The sequence below is a fragment of the Lissotriton helveticus genome, chromosome 5_1 (genome assembly GCF_964261635.1).
Source record: "Lissotriton helveticus chromosome 5_1, aLisHel1.1, whole genome shotgun sequence".
NCBI classification, from domain to species: domain Eukaryota; kingdom Metazoa; phylum Chordata; class Amphibia; order Caudata; family Salamandridae; genus Lissotriton; species Lissotriton helveticus.
Genome location: NC_136065.1, coordinates 1,366,400,854 through 1,366,424,619, shown reverse-complemented (window position 1 = coordinate 1,366,424,619; position 23,766 = coordinate 1,366,400,854). Strand labels below are relative to the sequence as shown.

Sequence of the window (23,766 nt, the reverse complement as noted above, 5' to 3'; positions counted from 1 at the left end):
TACCTTTGCACCCCTAAGCACAATTCTTAATGCAGCTGCCAGACTCTTGACAGGAATAAAGAGGTTTGACAACTTCACACCTGCTCTCAAAAGTCTCAATTGGCTTCCCAGAGAAGGAAGATGCACCTTCAAGACAGCTTGTATCATTCACAAAGCCCTTCATACAAATAACCCCAAATACCTAGAAGCCAAACTATCGAGAGGAGGAAGAGGCTAGACATGGAGAAGCTCCAACTCACTTCTTCTCATACCTCCAAAGCTAAAGATGGAATCATTCCAGGCACGCTGTTCCTCGGGGAATGCTCCGAGGATCTGGAACTCACTCCTCTGCTGTAACCCCTTCTTTTCTTGCTTCAAACGTGAAGAAAAATCTCTGCTGCTTTACCACTTCCTCAACACGCTCTCAAACGGAGCTATGTTTCTGAAAGATTCAACCGCCATCGACTAGATCCTTCATTGTGATCGCCCAACTCACTCAGTCTCTAACCTGGCACCAACGCCGTTTACCTTAATGCTGTATGATTATATACTTTTGTAATCGTTTTTAACTACATTAATTGCTGTATTGTTCTATTCTCTTTTGTTGACTGTTTTTGATCCACACAAATCCTCGCATTTTACTCTAGTAAACGTATTCACATAACATGTAAAACACTAGGATACTTAAAAAATAAAATATTGGCAGAAAAAGAGTGGCACCTTTTAGTATACTATTAGTTGCCTAATATTAGCATGCAATCAGTTCACAACTAGCCAAGTGTGTCAGAAGCTCAGTAATCCACGCACCATGTGGGTTTCATAAAAACTAAACAGTCTAGGTGTTCTAAGAGAAATAAAGTAAAGTCAGCGAAGGACAAGCTTTTATTGGCTTGCTGGGCATTTCACCCCAATCTCTACACAGTGTTCCTCCCTTATATAGAACCCCAACAGTAATCAGACCAGAACTCCAGTTTAAGGCAGAGGCAATGACAGTTCTAAGCCCTGAGCGAGTAGGTTACAAGGTCCCTCTAAAACGTGTCTGTCTAGCCATTAAAATCCTTTTTTGTACTCATTAAGATTAGTGCAAAGAGCCCTTTCTCAGCTTTATCAGTGCAAACGTCTGCACAAGTGTTAGTCTGCAATAATACGTACACTTTTGATACACATTACCTGTAGTAAGACCCGAGCTCCATTCTGGCACAATCTAGTATACAGCAGCATTGATTGGCTTTTTCAATCGAACGTGTCTAATTGCTTTTCAAAGTTCAGGTATGTCTTTCTGGCTCATTTGAATCGGATAGGGTGAGCTTAATATATAAATAGATCTATTTTCAAGTTCGTGTCTTTTCGTCCACAGTTCATTGCGAGTTCTTCCACCTTTACCGGCAGTATTAAAGGGCAGTCCTCCAGCTGGGCGTCCTTTCTACTAAATCTCCTCAACGGATCAGGGAACCGGTCCCACTGCCTTACACATCCCACACCCAGCAGTAAGAATGGCAGTTCAGCTTAACCTTACACAGGGCTGCTATCGTCAGTTAATGCCCACACCCATTAAAAGCATACTTTCTTTGTCTCTTCTTTTTCACTCCGTGGGAGAAAACACAGCCAAAAGGCAGCACTAGTAACTGTAGGGTGATCAGAGCTCGGATATTCATCTGCAAGAAACTGCATACATATAGTGAGTGTACTACTGTCAGTGAGTCCTGCACTTTCAGTCAAATCACTTTGCATGTGGGAACCAGCAGGCCACCGCCGTGCCTCTCCCAAGCACCAGCAATCGTGAAATGAGCAACTTGATCACAGAAATTGCTTTATGTTAATCTCCCTGTCAGTGCCAGGCCAGGATTCTCTTACTACCAGCCTTTCCTGCCAGCTCCGTGCGAGGATACGTTTCTCTATAGTGTTAAACGTGGATTTTAATCACAGAAACACATTACATGGTGGTGTGCACGTAACAAACTTTACTTACTTACTCAAGCAGTTTATTATACGTTTATGGTAAACCAAATTAAGTTAACACAATTTTAAAAGTAAGGCCTGGTTGCACTCCAAATTATTAACAGCACAACAAATGTCAGACGTTACAGTGCTCAGTAACGTAGCCAATCGCACGGAATAATTGGCAAATGCATTATTAAATAACGTAGGGGGTTAAACAAATGGCGAAAGGACAGCTGACAAATACGGTTCATGTGATTCGAGTGGGCCTCCAAAGAGGTGACAGCAGGCCCAGCCAAAGGTCTATAGCTTCCTTGCATAAATCAGAAGAGTTAAGGGCTTCTTATTGGTTCACGAGAATATAGAACATTCAAAAACTAGGACTGATGGCTAACATTATACAATGAGTAATAAAGGGTGAATATTGTTGGTATGCAGCTTCTCAAAGTCGGATATTATAACAAAAAAAACAAATTCCAGCCTGGTTTTCTACGATCTTTTGCACTCCAGTATGTTTACTCTTTTGAAATACAATCGCTCACAATAATAATATTGCCTTTTGCACAGACTAAGATCAAAAAATCATCCCTAATCCTACCCATTAATGGGTTTGTTTTTATGAACTTTATAATGCCCGTTAAAAGTAGAAGCGCTTGGAAATCTGTTTAGATCCTGTTGATTTGCTTCATAGAGACCTAGATGCATTAGCCCAAGCAGCTTTTAAATATATGGCCTTTATTAAATTGAGTCTGGCTGTAGCTTACCTTAGTCAGATAGTGACGCCATAAATCATCACCAGATGCAAAAGACAAAGTCTGCTGAGGCGATTTCAATGAACAGATTCAACATTTATTATGAAGCAGCTGCTATAGGTACTTCAAGAAGATCACAAAGGGATCTCACAGTTGGTCTTTGTCTAGACCTTTTATTCGAACTGGTAAATCGTATTTAATGGCAATCAGCATGAAAGCACTTGCTTGCCCCTTTCCCTATGCTCACAAAACTCTGCTTCTAGTCACATTTCTATCTTCGTCCTTTCTCACAGACAAAGAAGTCAGGTCTGGCTGAAAGTCAGATACAACACAGGGCCACTTGGTAGTTATTTGGACTGGGATGTAAAAGTAAGGCAGGAGAGGCTCAGGTATGGCAGATGGAGGATTGCCAGGAGAGAACTGAAGGAAGAATAACAGGAGCGGCACTAAGCCAACAGGATACAGAAAAATCGATGTAGTGCAACCATACAGGGAGCAGTACAGGAATCGCTAATCAGAGGATTCGGAGAAAATGGCCACATGCCTTATAGGTAAATTCAATTGTCAGCACACCAATAGTATGCCGGACTCTAACCAAATGGTCAGATGAGACTATTTTGCTCCTCAGTTGTTGAAGATGGTAGTCAAATTTTCAATAATAAAGTTAGAAAATACACAAATACACTTAATTATTAGCCATCATTTCATAGAACGCTTCTGTCATATCTTAGGGCTGTAAATAACAGAGGTTACTATTACCCAACTTAATGGGTTTAAATGTACTGATCTTGTTATGAGGGAAAACTGAGTTGGTTCCAGCAGGTTTCAAATTTGTGACCAGCAGCTCACTGCGTATTTAGGGGCAAGCAATTAAAATGTTAAACCATCTGGCATATTACTATTCAACCAAAGGATAGAAACACAGAGATCAGTTTGGAACTTTAAAAAAATTGTCAGGGGAAAAACTATCATACTCTACAATGCATGTGTTTAATTCAATGCGTTGACCTTTACAACGCATTGCTTAACATCATTGTACCATTACAACACATTTGTTGGTGTAAAGGCAGATAGTAATAAATACATATATATATATAAATAAAACAAAGGTTAAGGTGACGTTATAGTTTAGCAATGTAATAATATAAAAAATATTGTTTTAAAAAAACTAAAATTCAACAGTTATAGTTTACTCAGATAACTTATTTGCACCCACGCCATTCACTGTTCTTGACCTTACATATTACATCCCTCATTATATGTTAAATGACTTCATTGATGACAGATCGCAGATGTCAAAAAACATAGTAGTGCTAATTCTGTAAGTACGCATAGGAGAATATTTCATATTAAAATATTGTGCTTTATTAAGATTTGCTTAAATGAATTAGGTCACAATAAGCTGCAGTATTTACATGTGTGCTTGTTTTTTGTGTATGTGAGCCCAGCAAGTTCATATTTTCATTCTGTTTTGAAAATAATTTCAATTCAGCTGCAAACCATGATCTCTACTTCCACGTAACAAAATAATGTAAATTACCTTCCCCTTAAAAGGATGTGCCCGATGTTGCAACAATCAAGGCTATAGTTAAGCTTCCTTAAATATGCAGATTTATTTATATGCAAAAGAAGCTGATTGTGTTTGTTCAAGTTTTCATTATTAAAACACATGATTTTCTCTGAAACAAATTAAGTACTCTGTTAGCCAACAGAAATCATATGGAAGAAGGTATTAAATGAATTGATAGTTTGATTGGTGCTGTGTAACTAACATTTCGGTATTATCCGTTAACGTAACATTGTGCTATAAAAAAGACTCATATTGTGAGAAAACGCAAGGCTTGAGAGACATTCTGCTTGCTGTTTAGATGCTTTTGGTTCTTTCTGTATTTCGGCCTATTTACTATTATTATTATGATTGATTACCACAGCAAATCTGTGTGTTTAATTTCTTAAAGCCACATGGATCTTTGCACACATAATGAATAATTCTGTCTTATGCAGAACTGAGAATAATTTCTCACACCTTCTCCAAATATTATTGACTAAATGTATAATGCCATGATTTCTCCCTTTACTGCGACTTGATCCTGATAAAATCAGATGTGTTTAGGTGTCAATGTACATAAATATCTCAGAGGTTTGATGTCGCATTATGTTTTTAAGGCCCCGAAGAGGCCTCCCAGCTGTGCGGTTCTACTATACCAAAACATCAATTAATTAAAAATGATCATACATGAAAATGCAAATAGAGCATTTAAAAATTATTTTCCCAATGTATAATATTAAGAGGTAGTTCATCCTAAATGATTCAAAACGACAAGGAAGCTAAGTTTGCATGGTACATTTAAAAGGGCCAGTTTTTCAAGAAATAAAATAAATGTTTTGAATTTTGAACGCTTGGGTATCAATTGTCTAACAAGTGAGGGATTGAATTTAGTTGCCACCTTAGCCTCTAATCCATCACTGCCTGCTTAGAATGCGGATTACTCTGTTCCATGTCTTGTCTTTCTCAAAGCAGGTTCCTGGCAATACATGAGCCAGGCTGTAGATTCAGCAAGAAAACAACGTGAAAGGCCCTCGCCTAAGCCTTAGCTTTCTTCATAAAATACTGTTGGGGCCTAAGCACCATAAGCCTTATAACCTTGAACCTGCGCTTGGAGGCAATTGTGAGGTCTCTGTATGGTGTGTATATTGTAAAAACTGCTATCCTACAAGTGTACTGGTGTGGACTGTAAACTCAGTCATGAAAAGATTAAGAGACAGGATGTGGACTCAGCAGAGGAAGAGGAAACTGACAGTTTCTCAACCTTGCTAACATTTTCCACCAACTGAAGATTTTCTTGTTGTAGGATCTAGATTCAGGCATCTCCAGCCAGTCAATTGCGAGCTACCAGTAGCTCTCAGACATCTTCAGAGTATCTAACAGCCTTGAGTTCATTTTTAGGTCAAGCTTGGGCAGCGTATGCGCTGCTCTACGAGTTATGCTGCATTCAAGTATGGACTTGAAGCTCCGCTCATACTTTTTATTGGCTTCTGTCATTGTCCTTTGTAAATGCTGGCTTCCGATTCGTTATTAGGATGGTTAGTCCCTCCATAGGACTGCCTAGTCCTGATGTGTAACCTCCCATGAGGACTGGAGCTTTTACTTCTATTGTTATACGGTATTTCTTATTTATTTTGTAAGCACTATTCTCTTTAATGAGTTTCTCTTACTGCAGGCACGACCTGCTTGCCTGCAACATTCAGCCCGCCATGCGCGCTTTAACTTTTCCAGCAGCCAGGGACAATGAGGGCCGCTTCGTTAGGAATCACATTTACAAGACCTTGAGCTATTGGCATTATAAACGACAATGCCTTTTATTTATGTGTTAATTATCAAAACAGATTAATAAAAGGCATTGTCATTTGCAATGCCAATAGCTTAAATTCTCGCAAATGCGAGACCTATTACATTGCAAATACTTATTCAATAAGCACATGGTCACATTTTACTTTTAAAGTTAAGGGAAGGCTGAGTTTATTTTACATTATCATCAGGCTGCAGACAGCAGAGCCCGATAATAAGCAATGCTCAGTCAGATATATGACACAGGCTGAGAGACAGAGGTGAAGAACTAATGCACTGAGGTATTTAATTGTTAAATAAAAGTCATTCAACTCAATATTGGATCCGAGAACAAAATGATGTTTCTGAGTGCTTTTAAACGGGTAAATTAAAATGAAAAGTTACCTTGATGATTAAGTTAACTCTCCGTTTTAATTTTCTACCACTTGAAAGGGTCAAATTTACAAACAGCAGGCCTCTTGCTTATAATGGCCAGTAGACACTGTACCACAAGTATAACTAAAAACTACAGTCATTTTTTTTTTTTTTTTAATGGTAAGAAATTTAAAGTGCAGATTTTTTTCTCCATATTTTGAACCTTTTTGCAGAACAATTTTCTGCACTTTAAATTTCTCCAATTAAAAAAAATGATTCTATGCTTATGTTATGCATATAAAGGTGCCATATATGGCAAAAGGTGTGTCCTGTGCCACAAGTACATCTGACACAGGTTCTCAGTCACACATACACATGTATCCCATTCAAACGCACACATGTTCATACATCCCCGAATACCACACTCTTAATGAACTATGTCGCAGCCCTGTCATAGTACCCTAAGTCATAGTATTTTTTTCCAAACCATAGTATCTGACTCTGTAGGCATTAGCCTTAAAGTCAATGAAGCTGGACGTGTTGGGTTGTCTGATAACAATGTGTTAGTTGTTTAGCCTTTAGTAGCTGACAAGGATTTTCACCGATCAGAAGTAGCTCTCACTACAGACAAAGAAGGAGATTCCTGATCTAGAACTACAGTCTCCTAACCTTGAAACAATACCCTCATAATAATGGAGCTGAAACAAGAATCCACTTGACAGTTGCAAACGGATGCCCTCAGACTGCAAGTTAGTCAATGTTTTGTTTTAGATATCAGTGCTTCTAGAGGCTGTGCAGAATACATTAGTTTATCAGACAGAGACCCTTAAACATAATGCTCGACTTCACTGGAAACCACATGAACCGAAAAGATGTACTTTACTATTCGAAGCATCAAGTGTTGAAATTAGCTCATTCAGTTTTTAGGTCTCGCCTACGCTGTCTCTTCAAGGCATGCTGTATTCAGGATATGGGCATAAAGCTCAACCCACTTTCCGCCCATCTTTTTAATTGGCTCCTATCCCTGTCCTTTGTAAATGGCGGCTTTTCTTTGGTCAGTAGGCTTAGTACACCCTCCGCCTTGTCCCTTTTTTGTAACCTCCCATGAGGACATCCCCTCTTCCATGTGTTGTTACTCCCTAGGTTTTAATTTCAGCCTCAAGGCACTATTTCTTAAAAGGCTTCAGGCAGGACACACACTTGGTCCTAAGCTAGGCTGGCAGTGGTTACTTCACTCACTAGAACATTTCACATTTATATGAGACCTACATTTTCCTTCATCAGCTCCACAAAGAGTACAACCTAAACCGAAATTATTGTAATAATTCTTTAGTCACATTTCAAAGCTAGTAATTGTATATATGGGCATAGCGATTTAAATGTACTTGTCGGACTGACTTCCATGCAACGCATTATGGATAGGGTGGATTTACCATATCTTCTGCAGGGTGCAGCACCACATGTGGCCAAAATAAGTCCCATGGAACTTCTTTTGGCCACATATGGTTCTGCACCCTGCAACATGGCTAGGTAAACAAGCATTGGCATAGCCAATAGGTCTCACTTGTGGGACCTTAGAAGTATTTAGTTTTGCAGCACAATATCCTTGTTGCATAATCGGATATTGTGCTGCAAAACTAAATCCTTATAAGGTCCCACAAGCGAGACCTATTGGCAATGCCAATGCTTGTTATTTGTGGCGTTACAATATACGGAAAATATGTCAAGACGATGCAATTGCCACATAAAACCACCAGGTGTCGACCTTAGGCCGATCAAAGATTAAAAGACCCTTCTTTCCTTCCAACTTTTCGTAGTCAGTTTTGCCAACAAAAAAGCGATGTTGCTCAGTGCGGTTGTGTCAGAGTGGATGGGTGTGAGGCTGTAATTAACAGAACAGAACAGAACAGAAGAAAGCCTTAGCTTTCTTCATAAAATACTGTTGGGGCCTAAGCACCATAAGCCTTATAACCTTGAACCTGCGCTTGGAGGCAATTGTGAGGTCTCTGTATGGTGTGTATATTGTAAAAACTGCTATCCTACAAGTGTACTGGTGTGGACTGTAAACTCAGTCATGAAAAGATTAAGAGACAGGATGTGGACTCAGCAGAGGAAGAGGAAACTGACAGTTTCTCAACCTTGCTAACATTTTCCACCAACTGAAGATTTTCTTGTTGTAGGATCTAGATTCAGGCATCTCCAGCCAGTCAATTGCGAGCTACCAGTAGCTCTCAGACATCTTCAGAGTATCTAACAGCCTTGAGTTCATTTTTAGGTCAAGCTTGGGCAGCGTATGCGCTGCTCTACGAGTTATGCTGCATTCAAGTATGGACTTGAAGCTCCGCTCATACTTTTTATTGGCTTCTGTCATTGTCCTTTGTAAATGCTGGCTTCCGATTCGTTATTAGGATGGTTAGTCCCTCCATAGGACTGCCTAGTCCTGATGTGTAACCTCCCATGAGGACTGGAGCTTTTACTTCTATTGTTATACGGTATTTCTTATTTATTTTGTAAGCACTATTCTCTTTAATGAGTTTCTCTTACTGCAGGCACGACCTGCTTGCCTGCAACATTCAGCCCGCCATGCGCGCTTTAACTTTTCCAGCAGCCAGGGACAATGAGGGCCGCTTCGTTAGGAATCACATTTACAAGACCTTGAGCTATTGGCATTATAAACGACAATGCCTTTTATTTATGTGTTAATTATCAAAACAGATTAATAAAAGGCATTGTCATTTGCAATGCCAATAGCTTAAATTCTCGCAAATGCGAGACCTATTACATTGCAAATACTTATTCAATAAGCACATGGTCACATTTTACTTTTAAAGTTAAGGGAAGGCTGAGTTTATTTTACATTATCATCAGGCTGCAGACAGCAGAGCCCGATAATAAGCAATGCTCAGTCAGATATATGACACAGGCTGAGAGACAGAGGTGAAGAACTAATGCACTGAGGTATTTAATTGTTAAATAAAAGTCATTCAACTCAATATTGGATCCGAGAACAAAATGATGTTTCTGAGTGCTTTTAAACGGGTAAATTAAAATGAAAAGTTACCTTGATGATTAAGTTAACTCTCCGTTTTAATTTTCTACCACTTGAAAGGGTCAAATTTACAAACAGCAGGCCTCTTGCTTATAATGGCCAGTAGACACTGTACCACAAGTATAACTAAAAACTACAGTCATTTTTTTTTTTTTTTAATGGTAAGAAATTTAAAGTGCAGATTTTTTTCTCCATATTTTGAACCTTTTTGCAGAACAATTTTCTGCACTTTAAATTTCTCCAATTAAAAAAAATGATTCTATGCTTATGTTATGCATATAAAGGTGCCATATATGGCAAAAGGTGTGTCCTGTGCCACAAGTACATCTGACACAGGTTCTCAGTCACACATACACATGTATCCCATTCAAACGCACACATGTTCATACATCCCCGAATACCACACTCTTAATGAACTATGTCGCAGCCCTGTCATAGTACCCTAAGTCATAGTATTTTTTTCCAAACCATAGTATCTGACTCTGTAGGCATTAGCCTTAAAGTCAATGAAGCTGGACGTGTTGGGTTGTCTGATAACAATGTGTTAGTTGTTTAGCCTTTAGTAGCTGACAAGGATTTTCACCGATCAGAAGTAGCTCTCACTACAGACAAAGAAGGAGATTTCTGATCTAGAACTTCAGTCTCCTAACCTTGAAACAATACCCTCATAATAATGGAGCTGAAACAAGAATCCACTTGACAGTTGCAAACGGATGCCCTCAGACTGCAAGTTAGTCAATGTTTTGTTTTAGATATCAGTGCTTCTAGAGGCTGTGCAGAATACATTAGTTTATCAGACAGAGACCCTTAAACATAATGCTCGACTTCACTGGAAACCACATGAACCGAAAAGATGTACTTTACTATTCGAAGCATCAAGTGTTGAAATTAGCTCATTCAGTTTTTAGGTCTCGCCTACGCTGTCTCTTCAAGGCATGCTGTATTCAGGATATGGGCATAAAGCTCAACCCACTTTCCGCCCATCTTTTTAATTGGCTCCTATCCCTGTCCTTTGTAAATGGCGGCTTTTCTTTGGTCAGTAGGCTTAGTACACCCTCCGCCTTGTCCCTTTTTTGTAACCTCCCATGAGGACATCCCCTCTTCCATGTGTTGTTACTCCCTAGGTTTTAATTTCAGCCTCAAGGCACTATTTCTTAAAAGGCTTCAGGCAGGACACACACTTGGTCCTAAGCTAGGCTGGCAGTGGTTACTTCACTCACTAGAACATTTCACATTTATATGAGACCTACATTTTCCTTCATCAGCTCCACAAAGAGTACAACCTAAACCGAAATTATTGTAATAATTCTTTAGTCACATTTCAAAGCTAGTAATTGTATATATGGGCATAGCGATTTAAATGTACTTGTCGGACTGACTTCCATGCAACGCATTATGGATAGGGTGGATTTACCATATCTTCTGCAGGGTGCAGCACCACATGTGGCCAAAATAAGTCCCATGGAACTTCTTTTGGCCACATATGGTTCTGCACCCTGCAACATGGCTAGGTAAACAAGCATTGGCATAGCCAATAGGTCTCACTTGTGGGACCTTAGAAGTATTTAGTTTTGCAGCACAATATCCTTGTTGCATAATCGGATATTGTGCTGCAAAACTAAATCCTTATAAGGTCCCACAAGCGAGACCTATTGGCAATGCCAATGCTTGTTATTTGTGGCGTTACAATATACGGAAAATATGTCAAGACGATGCAATTGCCACATAAAACCACCAGGTGTCGACCTTAGGCCGATCAAAGATTAAAAGACCCTTCTTTCCTTCCAACTTTTCGTAGTCAGTTTTGCCAACAAAAAAGCGATGTTGCTCAGTGCGGTTGTGTCAGAGTGGATGGGTGTGAGGCTGTAATTAACAGAAGTAGTTGGGGTAATCTGACATTGATGCAGGCGCGTTGTCACGTAAGCAGTTATTGCAAGGAAAGCAAGCGTGCCGCCAATCTCGGACGGCTGGTGTGTGTGTGTCGAGATCAATGTTGTCTCAATTCCACAAATCACCTTGTGTAGAAAACACCAGGAAGTGGATGTAAACACCAAGCTTCTGCTGGAAGGGGTGGATGGTTGGGGGGAGCAGACAGAGCTACGATGGAGGAGGAGGGGGGGAGGGGCGGGGAGAAAGAGTTCAGAAAATAAGCATGTATTGCTGAACGCATCCGGTCTCTTCAGCCAAAAAGCACACATCAACTCAAGAACTGGTAATAAGAAACCCCAAAAAAGGTATGCATATTATATAGTTTTTTTAATGGCATAATAATAATTCTAGGCGAAACCGAATATATTGCATATAACTTCAGAACCCCGAGAGAGTATTATTTACATGTGTATTGAGCGCTGTCCCACGAACAGTGTATTATACTGTAACTCAGTAACTGTACTAATGCTTATACATCCCATGGGTTGAAGTCCATATAATTCACTTAGATGTTATAATTCCTGCAAATTACAAACAAGAGGTAGCAAACGATATGTTACTAGAGGAAACAAGCTTCTCGGCATTGCTGGGTCGGAGCAGCAGGCAGATGCGAGTGGAGCGCGCACTGGAGAGGGAGGGGGTGGGAGGACTAGGCAGCGGGAGAGAGGGAGAAAGGAGCGCGAGAGCCCAAGGCAATGGCGGCAGCAGAAGAGCGAGGGAGGCGTTTTTATATAGTGCGGACAACAGTAGTGATACATGAAGCAAAAATTACAAGTGAGCATGTTACAAAAGCAAACGTTACGTTACATGAGGCAATAGTGACAGTTGTGCAAGTATCAAGAGCAACAAAATACAAGAGGTACCAAACGATATGCAATAGCATATCTGAGGGAACACGGCCTGGGGGAAGCTGGCTGGGGAGGGGGAGGAGAAATGAAAGGAAGGCTGTGTGCGGCGTAATTAGGGGAGGAGAAGCCGCAGAGCGCACGCTGGGTGAAGCCCTTTGATGTGCTGTGCGGCAAATGGAGGGAGGCTGATGCGCGTTCATGTTTGAACACGTGGTTCACATGAACTTCATGAAAACGCCAGCAAAAAGCTGGTGGTTTCATGATGTTTTCGCCGCTTGAATTCTCGCTCCGCTCGATGCGCGCGCGAGACCTAAAAAACATTGACATGTATAATGCCAATTACTCTAACTTTGCAGGGTGCAGTACTATGTGTGGCCAAAAGAGGTCCCTGTGGACCTTCCTTCACCACATATGGTACTGAAACATTGGGATTTATAATGCCAATAATTCCAACTCTAACAAATGCAAGACAGATTGCATTTCCAAGGCAATAGGTCTTGCACTTGTTAAAGTCAGAGGTGCTGGAATGGTAAAATGAAAATGTATTTTACTTTTGTTTTTTTATACCATTGGCAATAGTGCTACGAAAATATAACTTCACTGCAAATAACAAAAGTAAAAAATATTGTTATTCACAAGCGTCTGCGGAACTTTCTGTAATACCAACGTACCAAGGGGGTGTACAAAGTGCACACACTTGACAGTTGCGCCCCCATAGGGCACTTTTCATAATATATACACTGTCCAGAGCAACCAACATAAATATACAATCCATGTGTCAAAAAGAGTTTATTTCTTCTGTATTCCTTTATTTTCTTAAGATCTTCACACTTCTTCAGTTCACAAGCACGTTCTTATAAGCACTGTATCATCACTTGAACAGCTTCATAAGCCTTCAGTAGCCGACACGCATTTCGTCAGATTGGTAAATAATCCCGCCTGACTTCATCAGAGCTACAAATCAAATATATCATAGATCACCAGTTAGAATAGGATACTCCCAGCCTTCACCGTTAAACCTGGGTGCTCCACATCATGCCTCTTGTGACTTAATTTTGTATTGCATTCTTTATATTATCCCAAATGTGGTCATAATATGACAAAATAAAATTGTGCCAATTTAGGGTATTCACCAGCTATGTTATAATCCAGAAGCATTTCTACAGAATTTATTGTACATAGTTCACAGGAATTGTCTGACAATCATGCTGTGAGCAACGAAAAGCTTGAAAGGCTATAGGATGTCAGTTTTGTTTCAAACATTTTTCTTAAATACCTAGTAAATGAACTGTACAAAAATTTCAAAATATATTTCAGTAGTTTGGAAAGCACTTTAAAACATTTTTTTAATTTTATTGTAAGATGTAAACAAATATTATAATAGGATCTAAACAAATCAGAACACTTTACATGGTGATGTGCTAATGATAAATATTTGTTGAAACCCAATTTCCCCATCATATATATAGTTTTCGTTTGTACACCATATAGTTCTATCAGTAAAACTGCATTCCAGTGAGAAAGTGCTTAGCCATTTCAATGGAAATATGCAGTCTGTAAAGAACAGTGCACTACCACATCATGCTTTAGTAATATATTTATTAAATGTGAGTTTTTAAACTTGAACTTAGAAACATTTCTGTGCCGTCCTCATGCCAATGCAATTGATGAACCAAGAGGCAAGTGAGGGCTACATTTTGATTATACACAATGCAAATGTTTACTCTATTAAATAAAACATAGGAGTTTTTGTACAGCAGATATGCTGAACTCACTTATCTGAAGGTGCTCTCACATTTAATAACGAATAAAAAGGTGACTCGATGAAATAAAATATTTGCCTAGAATCCACAATTTGAACCAGTTTATAGGTCAAAGGCATTAAAGTTAGGTCAAGTTGATTGTTCAAGTCACCAGGCCTGCAGTTCTAGTAAAATGTTTATGATTTTTGGAGACCTGCCTTTTAACAATATAAAAATGGCAGCACTCCCATTTATTTATTTATTTTGAAAGTTTTATATAGCGCGAACAAGATCTTTGCAGATATCAGAGCGCTTTACATAGAAAGGGGGAACATGAGGGAGCATAGTCGAACAAGTAGTACATGTCGGTGCAGAGTCTTAAAAGAGTCCAAAATATTAGTTCAAGTGTATTTGCTGTATCTAACCATTTTAAGCACTCCTTCCAGTGAGTTGCACATGTTGAGTCAGCTGGAACTTGTGGGTGTGAAGCCTGCATCGAGTTGACAGCATGCGAGAGTGTAATCACTGCATGAGGATTGTTAGATAGCAGTACCTGTAAGACGCATTGTGACCACCCACAGACGCTGAGAGGGTTGTAGCCTGGGCACGAAGTTATGAAAAGCCACTTGGTCTACGCGAGGAGTTTTAAAGTAACTGCAGCAGCAGGGAGAAGAGTGACGATAGGAAGATGTAATGTTACTGTGAGATATAAAAGTGTGGAAGCATTGCTGGCCTTTACCATGGGCGATGCACCCATTTTCTGAGGAGCGCATGGAGCTATGTGCATTAAGTTTATGCCAATAGCAACACCCTTCTCATCTTGTTGCAGCCTTATCCTTGCCTGTTTGTTTCTGTCTGATTTGCATGTTTAAATTGGTTTTAGTCCTTCATTATCATATGGCAAGCAATGTTTTGAACACCCCTTCAGTACCCTTCTTTGCTCTCCCTTCACCCGCTCACCCCTACTGGCACACATAAACAAAACCATCATCTGCTGATGCAGCTATGCTGCGGTGATTTAGGTGAGCTGTAGGAGGCCCGGGATGCTTGAGTTAAGGGTCAGTCTCTGCTCCGCCAGGGAGTGAACACAAAAGAGAACCTCTACTGCCTCATTTAATTCACTACCATCAGCATGGGCGCTACATTTCTGTCTGCCCACGCCCAGGTTGCTATCTTAGCAAAGGCGGGCTCTGGGTGGAAGCCACATCAAACTCTTGAGAGGTTACTGTCGGTTGTGTTACCAGAAGGCTTCAAGTAATTAAAGAAGTGCTCCAATTCTGTTGCTTTATTTAATATACTAATGCATTCTGGGAGTTGTAGTCCTGGTCATCTTAGTAGTGAGAGAGCATCGTTCCTGGAAGCGGGGTTGAAAGTGCCACTTAAACGTGGAATTAGGAAATGACAGCCTCTGTATAGAATCGTAGAAGTACAGTTAGTTTGCGCAGGGGCTTGTGGGAGTGCAGTTCCTGCAGATAAAACGGCATCTACTGACAAAATTAACTGCGAGGTTTTTTTTCGTTTTTGAGAGGGTGGGGGTCCCATAAGATTCTTGCAAGGTTGCTGCACGGAGTTATAGTATTCACCCGCTTCATGTGTCTCCTTACCTGGACAGGTGCTTCAGGATCTGCTTTTTGATGATCCCTGCCATGGCGAGCCAACGAGGAGGATCGAGGCTCCGGCCCCTCTACGAGCGCTGCACCCAGCAACTCTGACTGTTCCTTCGCCACCACGAACCACACACCCGGAGACACAGGGAACGGAGCCAGCCACAGCAAAGACCTCCAGTATCCCGGCATGCCCCGTGGTGCCAGACAATCAGCGAGCCGCATATCGACACGACGTCAGAAGGGTGAAGCAACGGACTGTACTGTTATCTGTCTCAGACCCTGGTCTGTGCAGATGGACGCAGGGCGCACTGGGTTATTGTGATACAAGAGTATTTCTACCACACAAATACATCTGTGTGAATGCTACTCATTTTATAACCACACTCCTTACCCCTTTTATTTGCTACTGAGCATCCATCTTTGTTAGGGGCCAGTTCTGCCTGTGCAACGGAATTAGATGATGCTCATGCTCACTGAACCGTCAGTGAGTGACATCTCTGGCTCGAAGTGGCAAACACTATATTTCTTTCTGTATTTACGCCACTGTTTATCAGGTTACGGGTGAACCTTTTGTAAGACTATTTAGTGACCGATACTTAGTACCGGCACTTTCACATTTTGTGAGGGTGAGTACCTGCACTTCTCAAGAGAGCCATAATATTTATAATTGGAGAGTACGAGCACTTCTCTGAACCTTAACTTCTATTTTTCCTTTTCAAGCACTGTGCTGTAATATCGTGGGGAGGGCTCAAGTCGGGATACCACGCGGGTGGACGGCGTCCCCCCACTTATTTTACCGGGAGCTCGATTACTGGAGCAAATGGAGCCACACATTCACTCTTTGGCCTCTCTGGGGCGAGATCGGAGCTCATTCAGAAGGTTGCCCACACGCTGTCTTCTCTGATGCAATCGCATCTAAGGGGTGAGCGAGGGGAGGCAATGAGTCTGATGGTGCAAGCCACCTTTCGTGATGTCACTTCCTGACGTGACGTCAGCGTCCCCCACTTCTTTTTTTAGGACTTGTGCCCTGAACGTGGGTTTCACCCCCACAGATGAGCTCACTCAGGATTTGTCCAAGAAATTTAAATTCATTAATTACGAAAGGAGAGCGCCGGGAACACGTCCGTATTGTGATCGGACTCGGCTCTCACTCCTCAAATGGCGGTTGCGCTCTACGTCATCACGCTCCGGAGCTCACCTCACCTCACCTTCCCAGTGCGGGACAGTGTCATCCGGTTGATCCTGTGAGTTGTTTTCCTGTGAGTCTTCTCCTTGGGTCCACTGCAGTATCTTGTCGCACTTGGACATTCGATCTTGGGACCAAACTTTTCCATCACTCAACAAAGCGGATCTGTTATATACTTCCTTTTCTTGAAAGGGCGCACTAAACTTGCTGTCCCCCTTTCTTCTCAACTGGGCCAGTTTGACTCTGACCTACTCAACTCTTTCTAACTGTTTCCTTCACATTGCGCCTTTTGTTGAAGTGTTCAGTATATATTCTTTGCGCTCTTTCCAAATTGTGATGGACCACCGCAGGGGACCATTTACTTGTGATAGTACGTTTCTTCCATGCAAGGTTGTCCTTCGTAAAAGGGTCACGCCCTCTCAGGATTTGGAATGGACTGTATCCAGTGCAAGTTGGGGTGATTCTGTAGGCCCACAAGGTGCTCCTCACCTCCTTTTGCCAGTCCTTTCCTGCTCCTATTGCAGATTGTATGGAACCCATTATGACTCGGTTAAACCTTTCGGCTAAGCCATTGCCGGCTGGGTGATATACGGACGTGTGTTTAATCTTGATGCCGTTTCTTCCCATGTAGTTGTTCCATTTCTCTGACGTGAACTGAGGTCACTCAGAATGGAGCGGGGAATGCCTTCTCGGAGGAAAGTGGCGGTAAGGAACCTCAGCACCATCTCTGTGTCCATTTCCTCCTGGACGTCTATTTCTGGCCACTTGGAACACCTGTCTATGAGTACCAACACATATTTTGGTAGTCTTTGTGCATCCAGTACTGAACCCAGGATGTCTATCGATAACTCTTCCCATGGATTTGATGGGTTATTGAACTTTCCCAACGAGGGACGCATCAACGTTTGCGACTTGTCCGCCTTTTAGCACTGTTCACACTCTCGAACCTGCTTTTCGATCAGGCTGTCCATTGCTGGGCACCAGTACATCTGTTTCGCTCTCAGCTTTGCTTTCACGATGCCGAGGTGTCCTTCATGTAGAATGGCAAGTAAGTGCGGCACCAGTGTAGGGGGAGGAACTACTTTATCTCCTCTAAATAGGAAGGTCCCCTGGTCTCCGATGGATAATTCGTCCTGCATCTCAAAGAACTTCCTGTGCTCTGCTTTCAGGTGCCTCTTTTCCGGCCATCCTTGCAGTGTGAATCGCTTGACTTCTGTAATGTCTGAATCGTTCTCGTAGGTTTTCTTCCACTCTTATCACTTTTTCGTGATCCTCCATGAATGCGACGCTGACGTCGTCCTCTTCAGTGTAATGCGGGGCTTCCTCCATGGCAGAAGCTCGGCTGAGATAGTCGGCTACTTTGTTTCTTGTCCCCGGGATGCACTCTACGTCGTACCTGTAGTCCAACAACTTCAGAGTCATCTTAGCAATGCGTGGGGTGGCATTCGCATGCCCACTGGATGTGAGTACTTTGACCAGTGGCTTATGGTCTGTCTTGAGCTTGAATCTTGTGCCCCATAGGAATTGGCAGAACTTCCACATGGCAGCCAGCATCTCTTTTTCTATTACGCTGAACTTCTGCTCTGTGGGTGATAGCGACCTGGACGCGAAACTGATCGTGGCTAATTCCCCGTTCTTCCTCTCCTGCATAAGGACTGCTCCTAATCCTTTTTCGCTTGCGTCAGTTGTCAGTATAGATATCCCTTGCTGATCGAATCCTTGCAGAGGGACCGCCTTGCTTATGTCTTCCTTGATCTTTTGAAATTCTCCTTGTGTCTCTTCCGTCCACCCGAAGGTCGTCTTGTCTCGTTGGAGTTGGCGCAGGTGGTGTGTCTTAGTGGCGAAGTGCTGCACGAATTTACTATAATATTCAGCCATCCCTAAGAACGATCTTACTTCTTCCTTGTTCTTCGGAGGGGGTGCCTCGCATATAGCTTTGACGTTGGCGTGTTTGGGCCTGATGCCGTGATCCCTGATTTCATGGCCCATGTAGGTAACCGATGACATTCCAAACCGACACTTCTCCCATTCTGCTGTGAGCCCGTTTCGTTCCAAGAAATGCAGTACATCGGACAGCTTCCTGTCATGGTCTGCTTGATCCTTGCACATCACCAAAATGTAATCTTGGAAGTAATGCACTCCGTCTACAGTCTTAAACAGTCTGTGCATGAGCTTCTGGAATACAGCCGCCGCCGCCCATGCCAGTCCGAACGGCATCCGGAGGAGCTGGTAGCATCCGAAAGGCGTTATGAAGGATGTCACCTTGTGGCTCGTGTGGTGTAGTGCTATCTGATGGTATGCCGAGGTGAGGTCAATGGTGGAAAACCATCTTACCCCCTTAGTTTTCGCTAGCATCTCATCTATTCTTGGTAGCGGGAATTTTTCGATTATTATGTTCTTGTTCAATTCCCTCAAGTACACACATAGGCGGACCTTACAGTTGGGCTTCATTGCCACCACTAGCGGGGCCAGTCACTTAGCACTGTTTATCGGCTCGATGATGCCGTTCTCCTCCAGTATCTGTAATTCCTGTTGCACCGTCTCTCTGATTGCCAGTGGTATGTTTCTCACTTTGTGGCATACCGGTTTGGCGTCGGCTTTGAGGTTAATCCTGTGACATCGGGCCGTTGTTCCGGGCTGGTCAGCAGAACTTGCGTGGCACCACCCGGGTTCAGATGTATGCCTAGGTCGCCTTGGTCCATCCATCCCAGGACCGAAGGGCCTGTTCAGCCACATACAGCTTGTATTCTGCGCTGTGATCCTTGAACTCGAATTTCAGGACTCGGTATCCAACCATCGGGATGGGCTCCCCTGTAAACGTGACCGGTCAAATGTCTGAAGGTTCAATGTGAGGTCCTAGGCTGTGTTTGAAACGTTCGTTCCACACCGCTTGTTGTATTATGGTATACGGGGACCCTGAGTCTGCCATCATCTTGATCTGTATCCCCCCTACGACCAGGTCACATTGCTGTTTCTTGGAGCGGTTGCAGTCAATGCCTAGTATGTGTTATTCTATGCACAGCACGTTGTCGTCTTCTTCATATCCTTCTTCTCCTTCCACTCCCAACTCTTGTGCTACGCATTTGACCGTCGGTCTCTTCTGCTTGCGGCGGCATACTTTTTCAAAGTGCCCCACGATACCACAGAACATGCATTTGGCACGAAAGGCCGAGCAGCGTTTGTCGTAGGCTGCGTGGGATGGACTGCCACACCTGTAGCACGCGTTCTTGCTTTCATTGGCGGGTTTCTTCCCTTGCGCTGGTCGGGGTGTCTACTTAGCTTGTGTTTTTGTGTCTCCCACCGCTATCTTGCCTCTCTCCGGAGGTTCCGCTTCGGTGACTCTGTTAACCATGGGCCTCACAGCTGTTTCTCTTTTTGCCGCGCCTGCACACCTTTTGGATAGCTCTGCCTTCTTTACCATGGCTATGACTTCCTTCAGGGCAGCATCCCTGTTGACCCACAGCTTGTCTTGGATCACTGTATTTGTGGTATGCATGACTATTTGGTCTTTGATGAATTCATCGTGTAAGGCGCCAAATTTACACGTGATAGCTAATTTCTTTAACGCCGCCATGTATTCGTCTATAGACTCCCCTGCTGCCTGCTTTCTCTGTTGGAAGCTGTACCTGTCGATGGATTTGCATACTGCCGGTCTGTAGTGGTTCTTTAGATCGTCAATCGCGTTTTGGAACACGTCATCAGCTGTCGGTTGCGGTGTGGGAACTAGATTCTGGAAAACTCTGATGCCCTCCGGGCCTAGGTTGTGGAGTAATATTCTCCTCCTCCTCTTGCTGGGAAATACTTACCCGTTTTCATCCAGATAATTCATGAAGTATTCCCTCCAATCCTCCCACTTCATCACAGGATCCCCTGGTTTGGGTAGGAATGGGACTGGTGTCGTGAGCGAGGATGCCTCGGCACACATTTCCCTTTGCCTCTCTTGTGGTGCTTCTTCTCCTCTGGGTCTGCCAGGTGCGCTCAGTCTGCGCTGGTATGCGTGGACTTGTTGAGGCCCGGATTCGCCCCCCTCACTGTGTGGTGCATGCTCCGCCAGGGCCCCAGGCTGACTGGCTTAAGTCCTCGAGCCTGGCATTGTTGTGCCTGATAAAGGGCTCAATCCCCCGGCTTTTCCCTCTCAGTGTGGTTCTTGTTCTCACTGTGGGCAGATTCCCCTTTTCTCCACTTGCTTCCGTGAACCGTGGGCTGCGCGTTGTCTAGGTGGCCGGCAGAGACTTCTGTCTCTGCTCACGGGGCAGGGTGGTTGTGTCTTCTGCTTCACTCTCTGCGCTGAGTTTGTCCTGCTGGGGTGACTTATGTGTGCAGGGGGATGCTCTGGTCCCTGCAGCACTGTCCTCTACCATGCTCTCCTTTGATGCTTCCTGCTTGGGGCTGGTACACTCGAGTGTCACCCTTATAGTGGGTCTCATGTGGGTACTTTAATTCGATGCCTCGTGGTCTCGAGCTTCTCTCCCGTTTTTTTTCTGTCTTCTCATCGCTACTGTAATAACGTGGGCTTCACCCCCACAGATGAGCTCACTCAGGATTTGTGCAAGAAATGTAAATCGATTAATTACGAAAGGAGAGCACCGGGAACACGTCCGTATTGTGATCAGACTCGGCTCTCACTCCTCAAATGGCAGTTGCGCTCTACGTCATCACGCAGCCGCGTAACGACTAGAGCGCAACACTACGTGTGTAGGACATACAACACAACATATGTACATAGATATATGACAACATTTTGAAAAAACAGAAAGAGCGAGAGAATTCAATTTAATTTGGGCGGGAGTAACTTTCCCCATTGACATATTAAAGTGAATGCGATTTCAGGCAGGAACAAAAATAAAGCAGTTTTCAGTCTTCCACCTGAATCAGGTTTGTTGGTATGTATATGTAGGGTGTATGTTTTACTTGGCTAAAAAAGTGCATAGACCCTGACCGCAGTTTTATTTGATAAACACGGTACACAGATCATGAACACACTATGGGCCTCATTTTGATGTCTGTCGGAGGCTTTCCAACTGACATCTTCGGTTTCACTTTCGACCGCCGTATTACAATGACGGGGTGTGAAATGGCCCCTCGGGAAAGGACCCCGGGGACACCGTCATGTACACCACCCGGGCTGCCGCCACTCAGACTCTCACCATTCACGGCGGATTCCACAGCGGCAGCGTCCATGACAACAAAATCCCCTCCCCTCTCTGTTTTGCAGGAACCAATCCAGGAGACCCGAGAACCGGAAGCACACCCGCCTGACCCCGGAAGTCCAGCCTCCCCGCCGCCGGCAAGAAACGGAAAAGACGGAAACAGAGGACCAGAAGACGTCGGAAGATCGTGGCAGGAGATTGCGACTGGTGAGGAGAAAGAGAACGAAGAGAACGGAGAAGCAGACGAGTGGTGCGAGGACTGGTGGAGTCCCCAGGAGGAAGCTGAAGAGCGGCCGCAACTCACCCGGAGAGTTGCGGCGGAGCGCGTGAGTAACGCCTAGCCTCTCTGTTGCACCTTAAGTGCCTGTACATAGTTTAGAGCAGTTTTGATGTCTCACCCACTGAGCACTCTTTAGGCACGCTAACCCTGATAGTTCACTGTCGATAATTGTAAAGCACCTATGATGTACATAGCCCTAAGATACTAACCGTCCCTCCCCGACACCGATCACGCTGCTGCACTAGCCTCTTTACTCTTCTCCGTCCATACCCCAGTTGCCCTAAAACCCGATATCCTTCTTCCCTCACGGTTCCATTTCAAGCCCTCACGACCCGGTGTAGGTAGTGGTGCTTATATACCATTACGGTGGGACTAACGGCTCCTTTCTTCTGTCTTCTCTTACCGCCCTGCGGAGGACTCCCCAAGGCAGAGCAGTGTCCCGTCCCGAGACCCAGACCATCAACCGAGACCTCGACCTTCACCCAAGACCCGGACCTGCACTCCAAGACCAGCACGTCATTCCAAGACCTGGACCCCTCCGAATCCATCCTTGTCTTACCTACAGCCCACCGCACAGTTATCGTTTCTTTGGTTTATTTCCTCCCTCACACCCCTTGGACTACGTTATCTGGACTCTCATTATACATAATAAACCCTACTATTGCACGCTATATCTGGCCTCCTTGCCTGCTTTTCCAGTCAGCCGACCGCCCACGATCACACGGGGGTTGGAAATTAAACTGGCTGGTCATTCCGGCTGGCTTCCGACAACCTCAAGGATCACTTGGCCAGTTGGAACAGACACCTAATACTTAAAGACAGCGTTTGCGCCATCGGGATTACAATATCGGTTTCACACAGGCTTTTAATGTCAGGCTTTCCGATATGAAAAACCTGTCAGGAAGCTACATTGGGTCCCCCTAGCAGGGCCCCCTTCTCCCTACGGCCTCCTGTAAATCCTGCCACATGGTGCAGGGATTTACACAGACTCCCATTTCTCAATGGGAGCTTGTGCTGCAGGGGGACACCGCCAGCCGTACAAGCTGCCATAGAGAAATGTGATGGTGTGGTAGCATTGTAATCAACATACGGTTGATCAGTTCTAATTCAGAAACTGTGTTGTCCGCCTGACATCGTAAAAAGTCTATATATATATATATATATATATATATATCCGGTAAACCGCGTCTCCACCCAGCACAAACACCTACACCGAGACAGAGATAGCACGGACACGGACCAAGTAAGTGCTGAAAATGTATTTGTGCAAATTCAGCCGCATGACGTTTCGGCTCCGAAGAGCCTTACTCACATAACAACATTCAAATGCAGAAAACACTCATTTAAAGTGCCAGTAATTAGTTGTAACAACGTCACCTGACCAGGCTGATAGTAGACATGGACAAAATACTAGAGTTGAAATGACTCAGCAGAGATATTACACAAGTTAGTATCGATTTTTACAATATATAACACAATGTAAAAATATTTACAGTCAAATACTATGGTCTCAATCTCTGCATTAATAGAACAAAATATTGTGGATTTAAGAAAATATATGGGCACATTTCAAAATAGAAATCACGGTCAAATACCCGATAGT

At 43.4% G+C, this 23,766-nt stretch overlaps 1 protein-coding gene across 3 annotated transcripts in view; it reads right to left on the bottom strand.

Annotated features, from left to right (window-relative positions):
* BLTP3A (bridge-like lipid transfer protein family member 3A) overlaps positions 1-15,746 on the bottom strand; it is a 571,303-nt gene extending 555,557 nt beyond the window's left edge. For all 3 annotated transcript variants that reach the window (XM_078644270.1, XM_078644271.1, XM_078644272.1), the window contains exon 1: positions 15,545-15,746. In XM_078644270.1, the coding sequence (XP_078500396.1) occupies positions 15,545-15,588 (44 nt within the window). In that variant the 5' untranslated portion in view covers positions 15,589-15,746. The remainder of the gene's footprint in view (positions 1-15,544) is intronic.
* Positions 15,747-23,766: the final 8,020 nt, after the last annotated feature.